At 42.8% G+C, this 21,899-nt stretch overlaps 1 protein-coding gene across 5 annotated transcripts in view; it reads left to right on the top strand.

The window, feature by feature from the left end:
• The window catches only part of LOC107225710 (sodium channel protein 60E), a 77,247-nt gene that overhangs the window by 43,873 nt on the left and 11,475 nt on the right, over positions 1 to 21,899 (top strand). For all 5 annotated transcript variants that reach the window (XM_046735917.1, XM_046735926.1, XM_046735906.1 and 2 more), the window contains 10 exons: positions 141 to 349; positions 5,969 to 6,189; positions 12,216 to 12,396; positions 14,925 to 15,002; positions 15,319 to 15,460; positions 15,696 to 15,830; positions 16,999 to 17,213; positions 18,662 to 19,146; positions 20,052 to 20,140; positions 20,506 to 21,845. In XM_046735917.1, coding sequence (XP_046591873.1) covers positions 141 to 349; positions 5,969 to 6,189; positions 12,216 to 12,396; positions 14,925 to 15,002; positions 15,319 to 15,460; positions 15,696 to 15,830; positions 16,999 to 17,213; positions 18,662 to 19,146; positions 20,052 to 20,140; positions 20,506 to 21,845 — 3,095 coding nt within the window. The remainder of the gene's footprint in view (positions 1 to 140; positions 350 to 5,968; positions 6,190 to 12,215; positions 12,397 to 14,924; positions 15,003 to 15,318; positions 15,461 to 15,695; positions 15,831 to 16,998; positions 17,214 to 18,661; positions 19,147 to 20,051; positions 20,141 to 20,505; positions 21,846 to 21,899) is intronic.

Raw genomic sequence — 21,899 nt, 5'->3', positions numbered from 1 at the left:
ATGTACGATCGACGAGAAGTGGGATCAGTTTTTTTTTTTTTTTTTTTTACTATTCAAGGTACAGGTTTTTCGCATTTTAATGCTTTGAGAAAATGGAGGATAATCAGTTTGTATTTTTTTTTTTCTTTCAATTGTTGCAGACGTTCTGCGTGGTGTCGAAAAGGTTTCGCAAGAATTACATTCATAGGTTCACGGCGACGAACAGTTGGTTCTTCTTCTCGCCTTGGAATCCTGTGAGACGGTGCTGTATCTTCCTGAGTACGAACCAGTACTTCGACTACGTTGTCATGGCCACAATTCTACTAAACTGCGTCTTCCTGGCCATGACTGAAACCGTGGAGGAAGCCGAGTGAGTATATTATGCAACACATTCACACTCCGTTTACACCAAGTTGATATGCACCAAGAGCGAAATTGAGAAAGATGGAAAACTTGCAGGGAGTTAAAATTATGCGAACAATTTTACCTGTCAACCACGGCAGAATTTTATTACATTTTTCCACCTCACCGGACCTGGTGAAACATGTTTTTATCTTTTTTTTTTTTTGTTTCTGTTTTTTTTCTTTTGTCGCTCTAAAGCACGGCGTAAGAATCGCGGTTTGTACCGTTGAATTCCCGCCGGTATTTTCTGAGCTCGGTTAAGAAAGCTGCAGAGAAAATTTGCATCCTCACCTCTGGAGAAATTTCGTCGCATATCTCCGACGTTCTGAGCCACAGCATTTATCCGCAGTTCATCCGCTGCAGGTTCATTCTCGGGGTATTTTCGATCCCTTCTGCCAAAGGGGCGATCCAATATCAAGCGTACGACGTCGGCGGCTCCGACAAAGCATCAATATCTACGAAAGTTGAAAATCTTTGAAAATTATTGGCTCCAATATCCGGCGGAGCTTTTACAAGGAAAAGCAGAAGCTGCTCGTACATCCGGTTGCCGTTTCGCTTCATCCGGGAATAATTTCAACGTTTGACAACGTGATGTGCGCAAGGTATCGACGAAGCGTGCTTGATTTGCGGTAACGAATATACTCGATTTGCAATTCCTTAGCTCTCTCTCTTTTTATCATCTCGTCGATAGGCGGGTCATTGTTTTATCAGACAAATCAATTCCCTGGGGAAAATTCTTGCACCACCTTACCTTAGTCGAGAGAAAATTTGACAGCCAGGTGACAAATGTCTAAACGCGCGTGATCGCGGCGCGACAAATTTCCGGTGGAATTTTTTAGTAGTAGCTATAACGGAAGCCGCCAAATCCTCGAGGCTTATCGTTCAGGCTCTGAGAATTTCGTGCTTGCAGGACAATTCCCGCCGCGGGTATATTATAGGTATAAGAAAAAACTAAGGCGATACTATCGCATCGGGTCAATTCGTCTGACATTTATGCTCAAGTCTCTGCGCTCAGCTGATGACGGTAATTTGAAAATATCATTCTTGTTCGGGGAATGATCCTCGAGTCCAATTTCCTCCTTCAGTTTTTAATACAAGGATACGGAAATTACCAGACTTCAGGCTCGGTAACAATTCACACCTCGATGCGAACGATCGTCACGAAATCCGGTTGTAACAATTTTACTACTTGAATATATCCTGCCTCATACTGTTTGATCATTCGTACGTCTTTTAAAATTTGGTTGTACAGTAAATTGGTCCGCATCAATTCTGTGAAAGCTCAACGGGGAGAACAATCTAAATTTCGAACACCCCACTCGAACGGAAAAAAATGTCTGCTGCCGATTGGTTGACGGATGAAATTATTTACGGGGAGAAAAAAAATCGGCGTGTGTGGAAATATTTGGGTGAAGCTAAAAATGTAGAAAGATTGAGTTTTGAAAAACTTGGATATGAGTTTCCTACAATTTTCAACTGTATAAAGTCGAAGATTCGTTCGACGACGAAGAATTCTGACGATTCTATAATATTTCGGCTTTCTGTACTTCGATCTCACGTTTTGAAATTCTACGAAACGGATTATCGCGTCTCTGACAAATCGATACGGGGACCTTTCTCTCTAATCTTTTTTTCTAGCTTTCTATCCTTTCACCCTCACCTGAAATGTTTTATTGACTTTATTGCAGTGATCGAGTCCCGCACAGCAACGGAAATTCCGGTTCCGCGGGTCTGTAACGTGTAACATCTGTGACAGATCGATTTTTAAAAAGACTTTCGACTTTCCCGCGAACTCCTTTGAGCTTTCAGGCTCGCGTTGAATCCCCGATTTTCCCCGATTTGAATATCCGGTCGAGCATCCAGAAAATATAATTTCCTGTAAAATACCCGGAAAAAAATACTTCACTGGGATATCCTCGAGATCTTTCGTCGAAACACAGACGGTCCGTTTCACCGGGCAATCAATTTTCTGGAGGTGCAAAAATTGATTCGCAACTGCAGACGCGTCGATCTGTATAATACACATCTACAGCCCGGCAGCGTGTTTGTGGGTTAACTATAAATGCGGGTGGGTAAATCTTCCTCCGAACCTCCGGAGGGATCCCGGGTCCTTATAAGATATTTATAAGAATCGATTCCTGCAGCTTTCGCGCCGCGCTTTTGGCATCGAACATTAATTACTCCCTCGTATTCCCGCCTGTCTGCCTGCCAATCTTTTTCCTCGTTCCTTGCTACCTCTGCCGGCATATCTCAAAGCAGCTCGAACATCGTATGTGACCATCGGGATCAAAGTCGAGACAGCAGATGAGGGGAGGGAAAAAAGGCGCACGGCTTACGGAATACATACAAGAATCCAATCATCCGTGAACCTGAAGATTAGCCGATACGAACACCGATCGCGGCGATCGGTTTTGTCGCCTGTTTCCGGCCGTTAAACTTCCGGTCCGTTTATTTCGATAACGACAGTGGATGGCGAGGAGCAGTTGAAGCTCAAGCCTGAACCTGAGTCCGCCATAGTTTGACATTCACAGAACGTGACCATTTATGTTTAAAATTTAAAATTAAATAATTGCATTTCGATTCTAATGGCAATACTCTGCCACAAGTCCCAAGTGATTTGACGGACATCAGCCATCTCTTATTTCTCTTCACGGATGTGCGCATTCCTATTCAAGCATACATCCGCACATATAAAGGGATATTTATGATACTGTGCGAGAATTCCGGGTTCTTTTATCCTCTGAAAGGGAGAATAAGGGAAAAAAAAGAAAAAAGGATGTGGGAGGGGAAGATTGACAATCCTTGAGTGCCGAAGAGGAATCACGTTCACTCCGCGAGTCAAGATAGCAATAAATTTATTGCACGTCAATATACAGCGCTGAGTGATAACGGAGGCAGCCAAATATCACAACACTTATTTCGTACCATTTGCAATGGCCGAACAGAGTGAAGCAGAAAGTTCTTGTTCAACACGACGAGCTTTCAGCGAATACTTGAACGAGGATAAGCACTGAGGTCGCAAGTTTCGGGCCACCGCGCTCCAATTATCATCCACCCTGCAGAGAGAGGTGAACTTAGCGGAAGAAGCCTGCAGCGATGCAGATTTTGAGGGATAAATCGCTGCCTGTTGAGAAGCGTGAAATGATTATTCCAGGCGGGATTAACCCTGACGCAAAGGTGGAACAATTTCACGTGAGATTCGATCGGAGTCCAAATTAATTTTATTTACTTCAAAAACTACTTCTAAAGATGAGCTGTTGCAGCGGCTCCTCGTCCTGTCCATCAAGCTTCGGGCTAGTTTTTTTCTCGAAGCCAGAGTACGTGATTTCGAACCAATTTGGCACTCGTCCATATACCCTGCACATCATTGACGTCGATCTCAGGAGAGGAATAAAGTCAGTCAAGCGACTCGAATTTTTCCCACTTGCAGACTCGAGGCAGTTTTGCCTGACCAGTCCCTGTATTCGGTGAAACGACACGGGGGTGAGAAGCGAGATTAGTGACTAGTCCTTTGCTCGGTGGGTATTCGTTTTGATCGCGTCGTGTTTTTGTAGAGCAAATAGATCGCGTGCCAATTTAGTATATACCCACAGGGCCGCGTTAGGGTAAAGTGGCAGTTGGTTAAGAGGGAAAAACACGTCCTCTGGTGATTATTCGGAAAAAGTCGTCGGTTCTTGAAACTTTTTCTTTTAAGAATACATTCGGACCGTCTGAATCGAAAGTTATATCAGGAGAAAAAACTGGTTGAAATGTCTTCAGTAACGTTGTTCGCGTCGATGATTTACGGTGAACATGAATGAAACATGCCTGCCATTCGAATGTTATTTGAATTTACTCGGATTCAGTTCTATTAAACAATGATGCAGGGATGTTGTTTCTTTCGTGTTCACCATCGTTTTAAAAATAGCAGGAATTTTTTGGTCTCCAATTTTTATCGTTTTTATAAATCTCGATATTGCATGACTCTGAAATTTGCGATTCTTAATATTCAGAAAATCGAATATAGTTACGATATTTTGATGTGTCACTAATTTTCTGCCTCAATTATCCCAAATTTTGAAACTTCTTTCTTCTATAAGATTACTCCAAGTTTACGGATTTCTGAACTCGTGAATAATTCTTGTCTCACTAATAATAAACTCCGTTAAAAACTGGTACAGCAATTATCTCAAGGTTTGAAAACTTTTAAAACCTCCGCTGAGTTACTTGGTGACCAAAAAATTTCCGCCGTATAATAACATGATTAATAATAATCAGCGGTAATGCGTTCCGAACGAAGCGACAAAGATTCGCCAATATTATCGAACGTTATTCCCCGTCCTGTGTGCGTTGATAATAGCGTATAATAAAATAAGAGCACGCGGAGGCCGCTAAGCGCTCGGCTTATCTTTAAAATCCTCAATATTATTCAGCTCACGCCATATCACAATTTTTCCTACCATTCGGGGTGTAATATAGCGCAAGGTTTTACCCAGCTATCAGACTCGTATCAACGCTGATCACATCAGCACCGCGGATTTCGATGCAACGTAAAACGAGCCGCGCTGCAGCGACGCGTTCCGTCATAAAATAAGGGCTCCGTAATTGGCGAGAAGTAAAAATACGCGTAAATACCAATTCGCATGATTTTTCAACGATTTATCGTCGAGGATAAATTTCACGACTTTACCTAAACTGGCTCGACCGAAATTATCTCGGCACCTTGATACTGACGAGCTTTTTAACGCTTGTTTTGTAATTTATTCTCGATATTCGAATTATCGTAAGGAATACGTGCATGTATTCGTGGTACAATTATCCATGGTACAAATGATCGTAATTTCTCTGGTTGAAAATTTTCTATTTCCGCCATATTGATTAGTCTTATTCACCCCCCCCCCCCCCCCCACTCCTTCCACCCTTTGTCAAGCTTCGACGATTCGCTTTCCTTCATTTGGCATTCGCACCGCTTTGATGCTCTGGTTCTATAGACGTGATTAAAAAGACTGATTGCTTCGCTGTTGTAGAAGAGAAGAAAAATAAGATTCTTTGTCATTAAAAGATTTTTACCCATTAATTAAGGTGTCTACGGTATGATAAATTATTGAAGCCAATACATCGTTGTTACGCTGTAAAGTTCTTCGAGGAAAGTGATATTTTTTGTTCTTCAATACGGCTGGCTTTACTGGCCAGGATACGTATATCGTTTGCACTGATATTTGGCGAAAGGATCGGGGAATTTTATGTACGGATATTGTACTTGAGCAACTTTGATTACAAGGTTTAATCTTTGACAAGGATAGCAAAGGCAGCGGGAAATCCGACGAGGAATAATTTATTAACGCTTGGAAAGAAGATGTATTATCATCCTCTTGGACAGATTAATTTTCCAAGAACAGAATGATTGAGAATACAGATATTGGAAATTTTTATTTCCAATCTAGGTTGTACAATCAGTTTTCGGAAACTAAATTACTCGTTCAACTCGCGACTCAGCGCTTCCGTTCCGAATTTCTGTACGAATAGAAAACAAAAAGAAATAATTAAAACAAGAATGATCTTATAACGAATAACTAATCTGAAATCGGAATATCTGTATTTTTCGCAGGTATATCTTCTTGGCGATTTATACGGCGGAAATGGTGATAAAGTCTATCGCTAAGGGGTTCATATTGAACAAATACACCTACTTGAGAAATCCTTGGAACTGGCTGGATTTTTTAGTAATAACCAGCGGCTACGCGACGATCGGCATGGAGGTGGGAAACCTGGCGGGATTGAGGACCTTCAGGGTGCTCAGGGCGTTGAAGACGGTCTCCATAATGCCTGGTGAGTACATATCGGATTCCCCCGAGGGAATTAAAATATCGAACAGATGCGCGGGTATGATTGAAGGTACGCGATGCAGAGAGACGCGCGTATCTGGTCATAAATAATCAGCGTCGATGGCTGTCAAAAAATGCCAATATACCTACCTAACTCCGCAAACTGCCGCGGGGCATAAATCTGTGAAAAAGTGTACGTAACAATGAAAAAAAAAAAGGAAAACTCCTCTATGGATTCGGGAAAATCCGACTCTGGGGAAAGGATTCTGCACCGACATCAGATTCGGTGTGTATGGGTAACGTTTGTTCCCCGTGTAAATACCTCTCTCCAGGTTCACAGAGTTTGGTGCTCTGTCACCGTGCCCGCTGGTATAATTGATGGAGCATTTCTCGTCCCAGCGGAGAAACCGAACCGCTACGTTATAATGGATTATACATGACGGCTGGGTCCTGCCGTTTTCCGCCTTTCTATGGGGCGTATTATATATATATAGAACCACGGACCGTGAAAACCCGACTACTACATTGGCTGCTCTGCAACCTGCTTGACTAAAGCTCCCGATAAACGCTTTTCAATTCTCCGCGCTGCTAGACGAGCGAACTTTAATTGTTTCAGTCGAATCGCACCGAGTTTTTTGTTTGCTCGTCAATTTACAACTAGGATTTTCAGTGAAACGGGGAATCATCGCGCAAACGATCGAGTTTCAACGCGGTTTTCCCTGAACTTGAATTATTTTTTTAACCATCATGCGAAACGTCAATCAGGTTCAATCATGTATTCATTTTTATTTTCGTACGACACGGCTTAAGGAATTAACAAAGTCGTTTTTCAAGCAATTGATATGCATTTCGTATTTCGTATTTCGATGAAGTTTTCTTACTGAACCGCATAATTTTTTCACTATTGTAGATAAACTTGTAATAATGCGTGAAAATATGGGTAACCGGTTACACGATGAGGTAAAACACGTGATAAGAATCGACGAGAAAACTTCTTTTCCAGCAAAATATTTTTGGATGCATTTCGACGTAATCAATCACAGCCCGCTATCCAAATATAACACATCGATTTCGTCAGTTTTATTATCGCAGAAATCTAGCGTTAGTTTACAATGAATCAGGCACATGCTGTAGCGTGTAACCAATGCGAGAAATTCCAGGTATTTTTCAATCTGATACGTTGCGTAGTTTGGCATCAAGCAGACGAATATATCATTCGTGAAACAGTTTTCATCAAGTTTTTAAATGAAGAGGAGTTTGAAAACCCGGGATCATCTGTGTATATAATACTCAATCTTCATGTCATCCAACTATTCAAACAAAGTGAAAATTAATTAGTGTGTAGAAAACTTTTGGCCGTGTAATAATTTTAGTCGATAATATAGATAAAAAGGGGTAAGTTATATACATTATGCAGAAGCGAGCAGACGTAGATTATTCAAAATTCAAATCTGAGTGCGTGTACTTTGCAAGGCTTAAAAAATATTTGCCCGCACGATGAAAAATTGCTGTTTGCACGAAGCGCTCCGCGGCTTTGGGACTCTACATTGAACGTGTATAACCAAAGAGTTTGGATTCGAGGCTGAAATTATACAAGTTCGCCGGTGGTTTTCGGTGCGATTCTAAGTGGTAGCAGCATGAGTACCGATTATTATCAGGCTTCGGAGATATTTACCAACGGCAAGCCCGTACGGAGTGCCAACTCAAGCTGTATTTTAATTTTTATGAGAAAAGTTCTCGTGTATGTGTCAGAGTTTTGCGTTATAGCCAGCTCGGTATACAGCGCGGTGTGGTTAGAGTATTTCTTCGAGCTGTTAATTAATTAAGGATTATTACAAGGTAATGGTGTAAGCGTAACAGCAAAGCGACTTTCATGTATATAATAACACAAACGTGCAGGCGTAGGCGCCCTGTGTTAAATAAATTATGTCACTTTAAGACCGTGGATGTGGGCTTAGTAACAAGACCAACATTTGTTCGATGTCGTCCTCGCGGCGAGACCTGCACCCGTATATACCGTATAAATACATATCTCCTTCCGCTTAGTGATATTTAAATTTCGCGGTCACGTAGTCTCGCCGCTCCTCGACCCTCGTTTCAGCCGACATTTCGCACGGTGAGAAATAATCCACGTCGATTTCGGCGATATTAACGCCTACGAAAATCATGAGCCGATTGTAACAGCTAGATATATTTATCATAATCGAACAAAGAGTTAAGGATGGTGGATTTGCCGAGAATCGATACGATTTATTAATTTTATTGCGAGATAGTCGTACATTGACTATTTATCAAATTATGATGATCGTAAGCTGCGAAGATCTCTTCGAAAATATAAAAATAAGAAAAACTGAAATCACAAATAAACGATTTGTTATAGAATTATCAATGTCTTATTTCAAATCGCTTAAAAACACTTCTTCTTTTTTTTATCATGTGGCATCGCTAAATATGTGATTTTACATAATTACACTTCACATAATTCGTAACGATCAACAAATGGAAATTTTGAATTGTGTGTGTTGAAAGAAACGTAAGTTCGTTTATGCAACTTCGTAGAAAATAGTTTTTTGAATAAAATAAACCACCGTAGAGTGAATTCGAACAAATCTACTAAATTTTCCAACATTTTTAATCTTTTGAACGAAAAAATGTAATAAATACTGAATTTACGGCTGTCTCGTTAACAATTGTTAAAAAGTATTCTTTCTCCGCCAACCAACTTCTTTGAGGAGAAATTTGGAATTTTTCAGCAAGCCTCAGGCAATTCCTCACCGATCAACCGAGGGGCTGGTGTATATCGCGAATATATACCTTATCGCTAGACTGAGCTGGGAGGCCACGACAGGGTTGATTTAAAATTCATTCGACACATATATCGGTGCGACACTTGCCTGTTTTCGAGTCGCTATCGGTCCCCCTCCATCTTGCTGTGAAATAATTGAATGATAAGCGGAAAGCAAAATACTTGGCCATGCCGAAATTCAAGTGAAATGTAGTGTTCACAAAAACGGTCTCTGGACATTGATCTATTCTCTGCAGGTATTACCAATATATTTCAGGTCTTACCGCGTGCGATAAACAATAAAAGTGGCTCGAGAATACATTTCTTTTTTCGTTTCTCTCCCTCCCCCCTCAGCTAAAAGGTGCTACAATTCTAAATTTAGCTCACGCGGTGTGTTTTATAAAGGCATGAGAGTGTGAGAGCTTTGCGAAGCGTATAAAAAAAATTAGTCCGCGGCCTAAAACACGCTCGAGAGAAACGTTCGCGTCTAATAGTATTTCCACCCATTCTTGACCTTTGCCATTAAAGGGCCAGAATTATACTTGGAGGAAAACAATAGTCGGTCTTCGTCGTATGTATTCATTGGGCACGACGTTCCGTCGACCCTTACAAGTCTCGAGACCCGCACCCTCTTACACCAGAAACAACCATTCGCCGAGCCACGACGACCTCGAAGTTGGGGTCGATGACCCGAGAGCTTTTGCAGGGTGACGCGCACTCTGTGATCACCGCGTTCGAGCGAAAAAACTAGGAATGAAACAGGGGAAAAACGAGGAGACGAAGGAAAAGAGATGTAGAAAGGAAGGAGAATAAAAAAGAGAAGAAAAAAACACATCCGTCGAATAAAACTGCAGAAAAAAAAGACCGGCTAACCAGAGAAACTTCTCGCGCTTCTCTTTCCCTGTCTCTTTCTCTCCCTCTCTCTCTCTCTTCCTGTTACCCCTACTATACGCGCACATCTCTGCAAGTATCTTCCGTAGGTATAGAAAGGAGCGACGTTCATCCCTCGTCTCGGCCACGTACCAGGTGCACACGTTACCTATAGACGTATAGGTATATAAATGTATAGATCTTTTAGATAAGAAATAAATCACGCGAAGGGGGTGGAAACCGGGATCGTCGTGGTATATTTTTCCTCTTTCTCGTCGCTCTATTCCGATCGACAGGAATTATTCGCATGTATGTTATCTTTTCTTTTCGCACCGTATAAAATCGAATCCACACGTTTGTTTTCAAACGTGGATATTCCGAGCCACGCAGTCGCAAGCTTATCATCACGTGGCGTACATCAGGTTATTTCCACGTTGCGCCCCCATAAAGACCCCTAATTATAGGCAAATCAGGCTACAAGTCCATTCCGAGCAGCTCCGATGCTCATTTGTTAGGACGTGGATATGTACCTTGGTTTGCCTATAATCAGGGACCCCTATGGGGCGCATCACGGAAATAACCCGGTGCCTACAGGGTGTTCAGGCTGCTTGTGAGGAATTGGCGGTACAAAGGAAAAGGGAGGATGAAGGAAGGTGAGAATTGCACCGAGCGGGGATGTGCTATTGACCTAGTCACTCGCGTGACACCGGATTTGATGTCGAGCCGCTCGTCTTCTTGCCGCGAGTCCCTGTATCCACCCTTCCTCTGCTCTTCCCCCTTCCCTCGCACCTCTTTCCTCTTGGTTCCCGGCTCTTGTCCCTCCCTCGCGATTCTCTTGAACGGCATCGTTAGAGGGGCATTCATTCAGCCTCGGTTAAGACGCTCGCGAAATCGAACGTCGAGAGTTCTGCTTGTATTCTCTATTGTCCCTTCGAGTACTTTCCCATCCACCCATCCCCCGCTTTTTCACCAGCTTCCAACATTATCGACGATTCCAACTTCTCATCCGTATATATAATACGCTATGAAATGCGCACGTGGATTACATCGGATAACGGATTTGACTGGTTAAAGGAATTAATTTTTAACCACTCTGGAATCCAGCCGTATTCCTATGCTATGACTATGTCATTGTAGTACTGAAATCTGACACCCGATTTTTATGACATTTTCTCTTCCGATCCGTTCTGCTCGACGTTTTACAAATATTTATCTCGCGGAAATATGACACAGTCAATTCAACAGCTGAATTCATCCTGCATTTATGCAATTCCCGATACAATTCAACAAAATTCGCCTGCACTTCGACAACCAGGAGTACATGTTTGTGAAATGTACCCTAAATTGCATAGGTGCAGGCGGATTATGGTAAAACGTATCCTGTATTATACAAATGCAGGCGAATTTTCTCTCGTTGAAAAGCCCAGTGACATCTCCACGAATTAATCCGACACATAATGTACTTAGTAAGAGGTTAAATATAAATAAAATATGAATTTTTTCAGATAATAAGACTTTTTCGTTATCTCGTCGTTTTTTTTTGTGCATTCCTTTATAACTTGTCTGGAGCTGATGTGACGATGCTGTATTCTTCCCGGACGTTCATTTTGGCTCCCGTGGCTGCGTATATCCGGGAATTCATTATTCAGAATTCAATTTTGTTCAGGATTGCAGGTCAATTTCAGATCTGAAGGCGCAATGGCCTCGAAGATTCCCCGCGCGAAAGCTTTACTCTTGACGCCTAAAAAAAGCACCTGGTACTCTCCTTTCTTACTCATTTTTATTTTATTTTTACTTCTTTTCTTTTGGAACGACGTAGTCCAAGCACGATTCGTGAGCAGTGCGACAGACTTTCGGAAGGTAAATTCGTGCAATAGTCGATCCCTCAATTTTCGTTGCTGTGTAATTTAGCAGCTGTAATACATCGTGTTAAATGTAGTCGAAAAGACGATAGTTTAAACTTTTTCGGGTACCGCTAATTGACGTTTTGTCACTTAATTATGTACCTGACTTTGTACTCTCTACAGGCGAATGAATCATAAAACTTGAAAACATTTTTCCTGCATCATTATATAATTAAAACTTGTGTCTTTCCGCACTAAATGCCTTAGCGGGGTTGTATATTTTGAATTCTGTATAAACTTGTAGCTTGCATGCAGGGTTATGGCTGTTATCATTTCATACCCTGCTCATGGATCATAATGTACGAGTATTTTTTATAATAACAGACCTGCAGGAAAGCTGTCATTATAACTCTGTACCGGTATAAAACAAATTCGTGTACCTTAATTTTTACTCGTGAAAAAGGTTTCGTGATAAACTTATGTATTTAATCATGTAAGAAGCTTGATATTGGAATGACTTCTGATCCGCAGGTTTGAAGACAATCATAAACGCGCTGCTCCACAGCTTCAAGCAGCTGGCGGAGGTCATGACGTTGACGATATTTTGTTTAATGGTCTTCGCCCTCTTCGCCCTTCAAGTTTACATGGGCGAATTGAGAAACAAGTGCGTCAGGCAGCAGGATCCGAACGATACCCAAGTGGACTGGTACGAGTAAGTATACCATAGAATTTAAAGAAGAAATCTTGAGCAACGGAACGAAGTAGCCCGCCGTATTGGGCGAATTGATTTTGCCGCCGGAGAGAAGAACACCAAATTTAGCACTCTTTATGTACGCGGTAATATAATAATAAATAAAACCGTCTGGAAGGTTGAAAGAATAAAAATGAAAGCATAATAAAATGAAAAATAATAATAATATAAATAAAAGGCAACCGGTGTTCCCGACGTTTCTGTGGATGAAATTCATTATTCTTCTAGCGTGCGAAAATAAGGGCGAACCTTGCAGACCGAGTTGTATACTCGCGGCGTAAACAAAGGGGAGACAAATCGCGAGGCTAACTGCGTATAATTATTTGAGAACCCCTCAAACATTACCAGCCGACAAAGTGCGGAATGGCAGCCCGCGACTCGACTTGATCATTTATCAGGTCTCAACACCCGGACCTCGATGAATCTTCCTTAAAATTGAGCCTCAGATAATGCCCCTTAAACTTGTTGACGGTTGAACCTAGTCAGGGTGATGAATAATTTACAATATACCGGCTTCTTTCTTTACCCGCCCTTCTTCTCGCAACGCCTCGACCGGATATCACGTCGTGACGCTCGGGCACTTCCGTTGCTAATACGAATTCATCAGAATTTCCGCCCTAGCTCCACTTTCATTCCCGCAGACACTGAAAAGCCCAATTAAGAACGAGGCATACCCCGTTTGAACTTGGAGGCTAAAGCTTTTTTCCACAAAGCTTTGTTGTAGATTATGTTATTTTCGTCGATAATTTTTCAACGGTATTTTGTATTCAGCGAATTCTTCTATTCTTCGCTTGTTTGGCACTCTATTACATCATCAGGTGAACTGGAAATTACTTCAAATTAATTAGAATTTTTCAATTACCAGTGGAACTGTTTAAGACAAGAATAATAATTACACCACAAAAATCTGGAGGAGCCGTATTACATACAAACCTTTTCGGTTCCTAAAAATATTCCAAATTTTTGTCCATTCGATCTTAATTTACATACATTTCGCGTGATAATTTATACCCACGCACGATTAGTTTAGCCATAGATTCGTCGTGCCAAATGGGTATAGAGTGGATGAAATGTCTGTATAATAATACAATCCAAGAGAAACAAGCGCGTGCCTGTCCGGACGAAAACCGAGGGTGCGATAAATTCCTGGCGCAATAATTATTCGGCGCTCCGGTACGAAGCTTGCGAGATAGGTCTTTTAGGCCTTGTCTAGTGCCGGCGTTGTTCGTACAACGGTCACGCGATTATCCGTTCAAAAGCGCCCTCCACCGGTTGTCCGCAATTAATCAAACAACGCGTCAACGTCTGTTATGACCAGTCGAGTTGGCCGTCCAAAAACCGTCGTGCAATAAGCCAATTCCACCTGCAGCCCGGGAACAGTATCGTTAATCAAACGATTTGTTTATCGCGATTTTATTCTCACACTCCGACGATTCAATTTATCGATACAAATACGAATTTCCGGATTTTACACCCCGCGGTTTCGTGACACCGCAGCTGATGCAGGAGTGAAATGTTCACCACTTTGGCAATTGGCGGTATCCGATCATTCGTATCTTATGGCCCGTAATTTTCTTACACTTTACAGAGCAGCCCCACTTCTTCGCGCTTAAACAAGGAAGTTTATCGCCTAGACTCTGATCCCTCGTGCCGAGACACGTTACACGATATTATCCCAGTCCCACCGCTTATCCATTACTTTTTATGACAGTAAAATTCGCGCGAGCTGTCGTAAATGCAGGACGACGACTACGGCGTCTTTCGCAAATTGACTCCTCCACTCTCTAGGCATATTTATACGGACGTTAATCTCGCGAACGATACAGAGTAGACACTCTGAAATTTCGTGCAATATTTTTTTGAACAAACGATTCTCCGGATTTTGCTGTCAAATTGATTTCGATCGCGTTGACAGCATGCGAGAAATGCATCTTTTTCCCCACGCATTCACAGTCTCGCTATCGAATTTACGTGACAGATTCTTTTAGCAATCTAAAGCATATTCTTCCCGAGCTGTCAAGGTCACTCTTACATCCTCAAAGTTTTGCATCGTGGATCGAGAAAGATTCAACGACCTTTGATAGAGCGCAGTTTTTTCTCCTCTTACACTTTCTGCTCGGTCATGAATTATTCACTCTTGAAACTCTGTGAACTCCAATTTGAAAGTAAACTTGTAGCGGTTGCTGCCTATAATATTCTTGAACGAAACGAATCGGGCGACAAAAAGGTAAACTTGACAAGTTCTGAGGGTAGTTGATAACTTAGATTTGACCAAAAGTACACAACTGTGATATAATGGATAATATTGTACGAATTTCCGGGTGTATTCGAACAATAAGCAATTCAGTATCGCGCATAAGAAAAAGAAAAGGAATAAGAATAGAAAAACCGCTAGACCCCGACCGACTGAAGTGTCGCAAATAATATTAACCCTTGGCTTCGCAGCTCTTCGGCAAGAACTAAAGAGCTTCTTCTTCTATCGCCAACAGGTGGAACTGGAACTCGTCCAATTGGGCCTTCAATGAAGCCGAAGAGCCCATCATTTGCGGCAACGTAACTGGTGCCAGGTTAGCTTTAGATTTAATTAGTCCTCGAGTCAAACTTTCTCCCTATATACACATTATACTACATACTTGTATGTACTAACTGTATAAATTGATGCGCCACTCTCCTCGAGCTCTGACGCACCGCGAGGCGATGCCCTCGTAAGTTGATGGATTAGGTGTAAGAGAGCTGAGTCTCGAACAAGCCGTAAAGAAAAATTACCCACCTTCTGTGATAATAATTTTCAAGAGATGATTTTTTTTCCTCTACAATTTCTTTTCACGTCTTTTTCCTGCTATCAGGAAGTGGTAGCAAATTATTTTAACGTTGTAATTTTAGACACTGCAACGAGAGCTACACGTGCCTGTGCGTCGGCCCAAATCCTAATCATGGATATACGAATTTTGACAACTTTCTGTGGTCGATGCTCACCACCTTTCAACTGATAACTCTCGACTACTGGGAGGACGTCTATAACAAGGTTTGATCTCAATGATAGAATAGACCGAATTGATACATTGAAAAGCTGACTTACGTGTTGTTGTTATTTCGCGATGGTTGAGGGAGTGAATTTTCATGTTACATGTCCGTAAGTCACGATACATACAAATTGTATGCGTATAATATTTTCATTTATCGCTTGGTTTGAAATCTATAAATGCGTTTTGGGAATGGATTGAAATAAAAAAGCAAAACATGAACACAAATAAAAACAGGTATTGTCGGCGTGCGGACCTATCAGCGTCTCGTTCTTCACGGTGGTCGTGTTCTTCGGTTCGTTTTACCTCATCAACCTGATGCTTGCCGTCGTGGCGTTGAGCTACGAAGAGGAAGCCGAAATCACGAACGAGGTGAGTGCTGGCATTAAAACATCATCGTAATAACATTGAATGGATATTTATGGAAATATGTTTCGCCCTGTAATCCCAAGGTCGTGTGAATTACCCGAGACGAAATTAATCTACGATTAAAACGACAATTACAATGACACACTGACACACTGTTACCAGATCTCTGTGAATCGCGAAATTTTTCATCGATTTAAAGTAGAATCTCCCGCGCGCTTGATGCGACCTGCAGATATAGATGAAATTGCGGTTAATCGATATGTCAAAACTGTTGCTCAAAGCCGCGGAAGATGGAAGGGTTGACATTTTAAAGGGCGAAAATACGTTGCTGTGGAAATTTAAATTACAATGTATCAAAGTTCGATAAGTAGGAGAAAATAGGAATTAGGTTACACCGATCGCTGTTTTACATTGAAACGAAGCTAGCTAGGTACGATGAAAAAATCATCACACCGATGATAATAAATCTGATTCGGGTTTTCCGAAATTGAACCTCGCCTGTATCGGTGACTGCAGGATTATCGGACGCATAATTTTTAAAGGAAAGAAAAGTTTTCTAAAACTGGTGTCGACGTCGATTTTTCGACATCAGGTGGAAAACGATGCAAGGTATGGATCTGGAAGCGACGTGTATCCAACGTCTTCGTGCTTACCAGGCTTGTATCTTGTCCGGAAAGTGTCCTTCTCGCGAAAGTACAGCTAGCAAGCTTTAAGTCCTCGTAGTCACAACCCTTTTGCCACTTTTCGTCTGCGAGGACACGCAATAATTCGCAGGAGAAAAAAATATCTAGCGCGTAGAAACGCGGGTCGCGTGTTTTACCGATAGGTGTACGAAATTGGTGAACGAATCAGCAGCTATCGGCTGAAGCATCGACGTCAGCGGGTTTTCGGGCTTTCTCTGGTATTCCCCAATTTTCTTCAACCACCCATTTCGCCACTCGTGTTTCTGCTTTTCCTCCGCGACCCGCTGCATAAGTTATCCGATCCGATCCTTTTCGCTGAGAAGTTTGCGATAATGGGCGCAAATTGTAATTATAATCCCGCTCGGAAGGAAATTCAAAGTTATACGAACTGCAAGTTTGGATGAGAAATTAGACGGGGCTTTATCGTATCGTCCATCGTTAATGAGCAGAATTTCGGATCGTCGTTATACTCTTCTATTCCGTCCCAGGAACGGAGAAAGGATCTTACCGACCACCGTGAGGACTCGACGTTTAGTTTCGACCCGACAAAGATCAACATCAAGACCCTCACCAAGGATAAACAGAAGAAAATTGACGCACGTAAAGGTGTTCTGCTGAGCAGCTACACGAGGAAGAAAACCCGTAGAAGAAAACGCGGCCGGAGTTCAGCTGGTCAGGAAAAAAACGGCGGCACCCGTAGCAGGTTCGTGATTGCTTTCTCTGTTTGCCCCAGAGAATAAAAACTTTCATTTTTACGTGTAAAAAAAAAAAAAAATCATCCGCAATGGGCGGAAATGTTGTTTTTTCAATGCCGCATGATTTTTGCTCGTTTATTATCCGCCAAAGTTTAACGTTGCAGAAATGCATACTGCCGTTCTGCATAATTGATTCGAATGCAGGGTTAATAGAGTTGGGAGTTAGAGCTTACTCGTAGATTTTCAAAGTTGAGACCTACCGCGAATTCATTAGTAAGTTTCAGTTTACGGGCCAAATATGATTTAAGGCGGGCTTATGAATTATAATGCAAACCGGAATCCGTCCCTGCAGCAGCTCCATGCTTCTATAGCTCGCACCCGTTTCCGCGGTTTAACTCTCTCCAAACCAACGCGCAACACATATCCTCCATAAATATCACTCTTAGCTATAGGCACACATGTATTGTATATTATACACACCATCCTATTCCGCGGTAGCGAAACTGCGCACGTACAGCTGTGCCGAGCTCTGTTCGGCGAAAATTTAATATGCTAATTTTTAGCGTTCTTAATCGTTCCGCAAGGTCGGGGCATAATTGCAGGTCAAAATTTTCCCCATTTTGTTGAGTTTAAAGTTGAGCGGGCTTCAGAGGATTTGCACAACACGTGGCAAAAAAATCTGAGTGGCAAGTGATCTCGTTTACTCGATTAAGTCGGCTCAACTAAGCGATTGAATTCAATTATTTTCTATTTATTAAACGGCCGTTCAAATTATTCGCATTGTAACTCTACTGGAATATTATTTTATAGATTGCGAAATGTTGGTTGATCAATTTTCATAACGGATGTTGAATTGACTGAAAAAATGCCATCGTGGATTGTAAGATAGATTTTCCAAAATTTCACGAACGAAGCCTAAATTTTTTTGTTTTTCAATTCACTGCCCGTGACTCTTCGGCTTTACAAAGTAATTTGAGTACTTTCATTTAACATGAAACAACTTCATTTAATGCAAAGAAATATCATACATCTGATACTTTTTCAAAGCTAGCTGCAAGAAACAATCTTATCAGATTGAACAGAACTTTATCGATTAATTTACATAAAGTATGAAAATTTCACACACATAACGTCAATTCTTTGACACCGTTGTACGAAGTTATTTCACAAAAACATCGAACCCCTATTGAGTTTAATAAAATTACTATTAATCTATTATGAAATTTTTTTTTAACGGAGAACGAGTAAATAAGTTTTTCCAATCGAATGAAACCAAAGTACTTCCCATGATCGAAGAGTCACGCTTCCGGGTGTGGCTTAAGAAAAATTTTTCTCCGAGTACCGTGTCTCTGAAAAAACATTCTCAACGTCGGTAACCCTTCCCTAACGAATTACCCGTGAGCTTCGGTTGAAAAGTCCCCCTGGAACACCCCATCAAATGGCGTTTTTCCGTCAGGTCAGTGACACCGAGCCCGAGTCCGAGTCCTCGGCACTCGAGTGTTCGTCCGTCTCATCTCCCGCTGCAGGTCGTCGCCGCGACGCGAGCCGTGGACCCTGGGATAGTCCACCGGCTCGCGCCGCACCGAGGAATGTTGCACTCGCGACAGGCGAGCAGCAACAGCAACCAGCAGTCGTCCCTGGACGACTCCGGGGTCGTCGACGATCACGAGGGCGATCACGACGGCGACGACGTCACTTCCGCCGAGGAACACGAGCGGAGGGAGCATCGGGGCGACCGGCAGGAACGCCTTGCCCTCGAACAGCGTCGCCTGGAGGTGAACGAGCAGCAGGAGAGACAAACGTCGGCCGCTCCTCCCGTCACCGTCGCCGTCAGGACGACGAACCGGGAAATCCGGGTCCTCAAGTGCAACGGTATCAAAACGAAGAAACACAACATGTACACTCTGCCCCCGGATTACTTGTCGCATATCGTAGTTTTAGGTGAGTTGACGGAGTGGAGAAGTCGAAAGATCGCTCGGAGAAATACTCGGACAATTATTGGCCAATGTCCGTGAAACTGAATTTAATAAAAACTTTTACGGTATCTCTGTAACGTATGGAAAGAAAAATTCGAGACTCTGGAATTTCAAATTAAAAAGTTGTATCAGTGGTATAATTTTATAATTTCATATCGCAGGCTAATTGAATTGTGTGTTCTGTAATTTTTTGACATGAGATTGAGAAAAGAACAAAAAAAAAAAAAAAAATTCACTATCAAGTAAATCAAAACTGAACTTTCTTCGTCTAGATCTGCGATTTTTAACAATTTATTCGCACGTCAATTACGACAAATTCTGGGTGTGATGAAATTCAAACGAATCGATCAACTTCGGTCTCACTCCTCAAATGCTGAGTTCTTAACTGGCATGAAATCCGTGGACAATACAATATCCCCTTGAATCGGTAACAGTCTGCTTTTATGCACGTACCGCATGGCTGCTTTCGTGGTTAATTTCACCAAAGCTTCGGAGCGAGCATTGCTTGTTTCACATAAAAGCTTTCACGGATGCGCTCCGGTTGATACGAACAACGCTTGTCATCCGACAAATGACGCATGCACCGGATTGGATGAACTTTAGGATGTGTTCGGCAGCGTTGGATGTAAAGCCGAGTAATCCGAGCGCCGCGTCTAACCGTCGATTTTACCACTGCGGACGTTCGAATTGGTTCGGCTGATTGGGGTTCGATGAATTTTGTCGCCAGTTCACTCAGGGTTTGAGAAGGAACCGCTGATTCGATAAAAAAAAAAATAAAAAAATATTGTACACCAGCTGTCGCTGGCAATATGTTATGTGAATTCAATGCTGCGAATCGAATATAAATGAAATTTTATGACTGTTTCGCAGATGATCTTCCAGATAGAAATTGCGACAAGTGTATCCAGTGCTGTGTCGACTACGACGGGTGGCTCAGGTTTCAGAATTGCCTTTATAAGGTAGCTATAAAGTTACTCACCCCCGTTCGTCCCCCTCTTTCTTCTCCTCTATTTCATTCTACTCGTACATAACCGTTCGTTTGTCCTCCACCCATACACACGCCCTCCACCAGCCAATAACTCGTATCCATTTATTTCACGTATTCTCGAACATTTGTTCGCTCTCCACGTTCTATCACCCATCCATCGAAGGTTGTATCACCGTCTCTAGACGATCCCGATCACCTCCGTGTCTTTTGATCAATTTCTTTCACCCCTCAAGACGCGATACGTTCCTACGGTCAAATCGCTTTTCGATTAACTCCAACGTCGTCCGCGATCGCTTGACGCGAGATAATCAGACATCGACGTAATTTCATCGTCAGGTGGTGAGAGACCCGCTGTTTGAGCTGACCATCACGTTGTGCATCGTTTTGAACACCGGGTTTCTCGCAATGGAGCACCACGGGATGAGCGAGAGCATCCGGCAGGCGTTGAACATCGGCAACAAGGTGTTCACCAGCATATTCACGTTCGAGTGTTTTCTCAAGCTGCTCGCTCTCAGCAAGGATTTCTTCAACAACGGTTGGAACATATTCGACCTGATAATCGTCTCGGCCTCTCTAATCGATCTGACCTTCGAGCTGGTCGACGGACTCTCCGTGATAAGGGGCCTCCGGTTGCTGAGGGTACTCAAGCTCGCGCAGTCTTGGACCACGATGAAAGTACTGCTGAGTATCATCATATCTACCATCGGGGCCCTGGGTAACCTGACCTTCGTGCTCGTCATCGTGATATACATATTCGCGGTGATCGGCATGCAGCTCTTCAGCAAGGACTACACCCTGGACAAGTTTTACCCCGACCCGGTGCCGCGGTGGAATTTCAACGACTTCTTTCACTCGTTCATGATGATATTCAGGATCCTGTGCGGGGAGTGGATCGAACCCCTCTGGGACTGCATGAGGGCGGAAAAGGACGAGGGACCCGAGACCTGCTTCGCGATATTCCTCCCGGCGTTGGTGATGGGAAATTTCATGGTCCTCAATCTCTTCTTGGCGTTGTTGCTCAACAGTTTTAACTCCGAGGAGCTGAAGCAGAAGAAGGAGGAGGTCGGGGAGGACTCGAAACTCGCGAGATCGTTCGATCGCATAAGATCGATCGTTAGGAAGAAGAAATACCGCAGGGAGAATTCCGAGAACGAGAAGAACACAAGACTCGAGCAAATCGTTCGGGAGGTTATGGACAAATCGGACAAGGAAAAGTACGCGATACAGGAGACGGTGCTCAGTCTGCCGAAGGAAAACATCTACAACCGATCCTACCAGGAGAGCCTTAACCAGCCGGTATTCACCTACGACCCCCTCTACCGTCAAGCGACGGTAACGACCTACAGTCAGAGCAGCCAGGAGACCGTCAAAGAGAATAAAAAAATTGAAGAAAAGGCGAATCCCGAGGAAAGCATAGAGCTCGAGGTCCTTAAGGACTCGAGCAAACCTGACGAGGAAGTCGCCATGCTGCCCGAGAAGGAACCCATTAGAATGGACGATCCACCCGAGAAAAGACCCTGGCACGCTCTCGTCAGCTACGTCGACGAATTGACGGTCGGGGGAAGGAGGGACAGCAAGGGAAGGTACGTCGACGGAATGGGATCCTTTCCCGGCTTTGGAAGAAACAAACAGCCAAAGACACCGCAGGATTGTTTTCCCCAGCACTGTTACCAGAAGTAAGTATCGCCGGTTTCTTCGTTTTAATACCGAGGACCGTTGTTCCCGGCCGT

The sequence above is a fragment of the Neodiprion lecontei genome, chromosome 1, assembly GCF_021901455.1.
Source record: "Neodiprion lecontei isolate iyNeoLeco1 chromosome 1, iyNeoLeco1.1, whole genome shotgun sequence".
NCBI lineage: Eukaryota > Metazoa > Arthropoda > Insecta > Hymenoptera > Diprionidae > Neodiprion > Neodiprion lecontei.
This window is presented reverse-complemented; position numbering and strand designations above follow the sequence as displayed.